The 4,237-nt window shown below is 36.0% G+C and overlaps 1 protein-coding gene across 1 annotated transcript in view; it reads left to right on the top strand.

Moving 5' to 3' along the window:
- The first annotated feature begins 410 nt into the window (after nucleotides 1–410).
- MOCOS (molybdenum cofactor sulfurase) overlaps nucleotides 411–4,237 on the top strand; it is a 198,186-nt gene continuing 194,359 nt past the window's right edge. Inside the window, exon 1 of the mRNA XM_085311900.1 lies at nucleotides 411–420. Within this exon, the coding sequence (XP_085168026.1) occupies nucleotides 411–420 (10 nt within the window). The remainder of the gene's footprint in view (nucleotides 421–4,237) is intronic.

Genomic DNA, 4,237 nt, shown 5'->3' with positions numbered 1-4,237 from the left:
TAGTAAAAGAAGAATGGGAAATATGTACTCTTCCAGCTGTTCTTTCATTTCAGCAATTATTGGAGAGACAAAAAGTTGAGACTAAATGATGGCATTAGCTTTACTGTGGAAGGTGTGGAAACTAGTTTTGGTTTGGATGAGGTACAGTTCTTTAAAGACTTACGTAAATGTGAAACACTGATTTATATTTCATCCAAAGATTTATGAGATGATAGGCTGCACTCTGTTATTCCCACATAGCGGAGGTACCTCTGATACATACTTACAGTAAGGTTTCAACTAGAATCTGAAACAGAACCCATTAAAGGTGTCTGTGGAAATACTATCACTGACTGCAGTCAATATTTAATCAGGCCCTAGTGAGTACCAAGTGAACATTGAAAAAAAGCTGTGCATTGCAGGTAGGCCAAATGGACAAAGGTAGGTGCTGATTGATGCATTTACTGTAGTCTCACTCAGTACCGAAGCTRGCAAATGATGAAATTTGATGGCATGTAATATTTTATTTAGCTGTGGAAGATACATTTTGTAGGGCTGGATATGACTTTTTTAAAAAAGTGAAATCCTTGCTTTATTTAGTGCTTGCAATAGACCTCAATCCCAGCAAGCTGTAGGCTGAAAGTAGTGGAATATTCTAAACTATGGTGTACATAAAATAGATTTGGTACTTATATAAGTAGGCCTTTAGCCACCTAAATATTTTTTGTGGAATCTGTATGGCCCCTGCTGAAGAATACAGCAAATTAACATTGTGTATGATATTGACTGTAGATTATTTTAGTATTTGAAATGCTTTGCTGTAGATAATAATGCAATGTGTATAAACAATGCAAGCCAACAGGAAGTAGAGAAAAATAATGGGAAGTTATTATGGATMAATGTAATTGCAGATTTTGTTTTGTACCTTCTGTAATCAATCTGTCAAATTAAACACTAAAATATATTAATTAAACACTAGCTTCCCACAGAACTGGGTGACTTGTTAGCAGTCCTTTAAATATTGATACCATTATCCAGGTTGCTTGCAGTCTAGCCTGAATCAGCATTTGGCAGTCAGGTCAAGCTGTGATCTCTGGAATTGACAAACTTAGTAGACTCCCAGTGGAAAGTAGAACCAGCCCCATGGCAGCAGGCTGACTGCTGAGTTACTTGACCAGGCCTGTAGCAATTAAGTCAGATCATGCTGAGGAACAGTGTCGCATTTAACTGCATGATAGCTACTCAGGCTTTTGGTGTCTATGGCCTTGTCCATCAAACACTATACTTTTGTGTTCTTTTGATGAGCTCTTGGCCCTAGGCAGGGGAACAAAACATTATTCTGTCTAGCAAGGCAGCAGATATTTAGGTAAAAAGCATGTTAGGTAAAAAGCATGTTATTGTTGTTCAGAGAACAGATTCTGCTTTTGGTATTTTTTGTCTAAGTCAATACCGAAAAGGAACTGAGAGTACAGATAACAAATGATTTACAGTATTCAATGAAAGCTTATTCCAGAGAATACCTAGCAAATCTCAAGCTGTATTTGTAGTCTTTTTTTTTTTTTTTAAATCAGTTTCTTAAGTGGTTTTGCAGAACTAGAATCTTTTGTGGGCATATCATGCAGTGTATCATTGTGAGATTTCAGGTACTTTTAGAAAGGTTATATGTGCTCTGCACTTTAAGCTACTTTTGACATTTGACAGGCAGAGCCTGTGTTCCTATGTAGTCAATGGGTAGAGGGAACTGTCCTAAAGAGTCCCCAACTTAAATGACTAAAACAAGCTGAGGTACATGATATAATACTCCCTGTTAAGAGTTCACTGCGTCCAAATGGTGTCATGTTTGCCTAAAACCTCTGTCAGAGCCCTTTCCTTCATATTTTATTCGTTTTTGGTCATAGTGTGTTCCATTTTTTTTCTCATGTTTTTAGCTCTGATTTATGAAAATTTCTCATATTTATCTTTTGGCAGATAATGCTTTATTTTGCCTTCAACTTGTTTTCATATAATGTTTCATACTGGTTGCTGTTACTGTTACTGTACTTATGAATATATTGTTTCCCCAGGGCATTGGCTGTATCTGCTTTCCAAGTAATATTGAGTATATAATCTTACTGAAATTTTAATTATATCAACCAATCAAAATTCATGATTCTGTACAGTTATTGCCTTGTAACTGTACATTTCATACTTTTTTATGTAATCTTTAGCAATGTAACTGGCACTCTATAATCGGAGTGCAGAATGTTGAACTGCCTGAGTTGCTAGAAATATTTTTGGAGCCATAACAGATCAGTTTGTTTTGGTAACTACAGTAGAATCACAGGAGTGGAAGAGGTTAAGGAGGTGGAAACACGCCAGCCTTATGTAACATAGGTAAATTGATTATTATGGAAAATGTTAGTAAAAGCTCAGAAATGTATGGCACTAGGAATGATTTCAGGGACTAAAAGAGCAGATCACCTAAGACCAGAATAGTAATAATTTAGCCAGATTTAAGCTAGATGACCAGGCATGGGTTTAYTGGTGAGATAAAGGGAGGGGGCAGGGGGAACCTTATTTTCTACATGATAGCAGGCCACTGTGGGGAGCAGCTTCTGTGTTGTGTTTTCCTTCACCTGTTAGAATGCCCTCTGGTTGGTAGCTGTACACTGAGCTTAATAATTATTAAAGAGCTTAAGATTTAATAAAGAGGGAACCTCTTTGTACCTTTTTTTAAATGTACATTTGTCAAAAGGAAATGTTTTGGCTCTAAAAGATTAATTTGGGTTGTTCGAGGGCCTGTTTGTTGGTGGGTTTTGTTTGTTTTGTGTGTTTGGTAGRCAGTCGAGAGTATACATAGTCCCGGGTAGACTGTTCAGTTAAACTGAACGGTTGCCTGCCATTTCCAAGGCTAAATGTGTATGTCTATGCCTAAAGCTTTACTAAGAATCAAGTAAGATAACAGGGACATGAATTATAGTACATGAGGAGGACAGAAAACTGAGGGAGGAGCAGGAAAGACTGGTCTAGATTTGTTTCCAAATAATTACATACATTGAATTATTTTGAAAAAACATTAAAAGCTGAGCATTATAGCTTATGAATTTGGGCTGAATAACTTTACATAATTAGTGTCTACATGTTGAGTGGCTTTTCATAGCCTTACAAAAAACCTTCTTCTGATCTGTTATTTTATCAAATACACGTGGTATATTGTTATTTTTGCGAAGTCAGTTACATATTCCAAACATAATAGTATTAAACTAAAAGTTAGTTTTATATTTTCCCCAAGTAAAAGAAAAGAGTTCCTAATAGATATGGTACTTTTAATTTTCTCTTGATCATATTAAATTTATTTCTTTTTTCCTGCTATTTTCCATAAATATGATTGCCGTAAGCATAATTTCATAGTACTGACAGACTATATGCTAAATACCATAGTGAAGTGGAGGGAACTATGTAGTTCTGTGTAYACTGCCAAATCTCTTTAGTTAATGAGTGTGTTCAGTAAAGTTAAAATAGCAAATATTATATTAAACTATGAGAAAAACACAACAAAAATGATTAACATTCTTTAGTTTGCCAGTGTTGTGCATATGCAACAACTTTTTGTCTAAAAATACGCATTTTCATTGAAATAAGATGGCAAGGAAAGAATTAGCATGAAGGTRCGAAAGTAATAAAGATACTTGTTTCAATGCAGTCTCAAGTTATATCAGAGACTATTTGCTTTTTCTATCCATAAAGTATTAAATTCTGTTCTGTTTTGAATTAAACAGAGGCTTAAAGATTAAAAAAAATTTTTTTTTCTTGTTCACTGAGGTATCTTCTAACATTTTCAAAATATAACAGGGACAGGTCTTCAAATACTASTAGGAGGGGCTTGAGATTATTTATTTTTTAAAAAACCTTCATTTAATACAAACAGGACATCATGCTCTGTGTTTAGTAACCTAGTGAATCAAATTTGAAAAATCACTTCATGGGACTTTGTATAGAAACCTTTTTGCTCACATTGTCTCATCTAAGTTTCAGTGTGGACTGAAAGCATCCTCTCATCAGAGGCTTGCKTTTTGACAAGGCCTTGGTAGTTTGCCTGATTTTTTTGTGTGCGCTATCTAGTTATGTTACCTCTTTGATCCTCTCAGGTTCCTTATACGTGGAAGGATCTAGAAATTGGGAGGCTGGGTGTGCAAAGGCCCTGGCAGAGGGCAGGGGGCCGCCTGGCTTCCCGGAGTAGATCGCACGCGGCCATTCGGTGGCGCCGACGCCATTTGGT

The sequence above is a fragment of the Rhea americana genome, unplaced genomic scaffold (assembly GCF_003343005.1).
Source record: "Rhea americana isolate MKP2758 unplaced genomic scaffold, rheAme1 scaffold_350, whole genome shotgun sequence".
Taxonomy (NCBI): Eukaryota; Metazoa; Chordata; class Aves; order Rheiformes; family Rheidae; genus Rhea; species Rhea americana.
The sequence above is the reverse complement of the archived record's forward strand: the minus strand, read 5'-3'. Positions and strand labels throughout refer to the sequence as shown.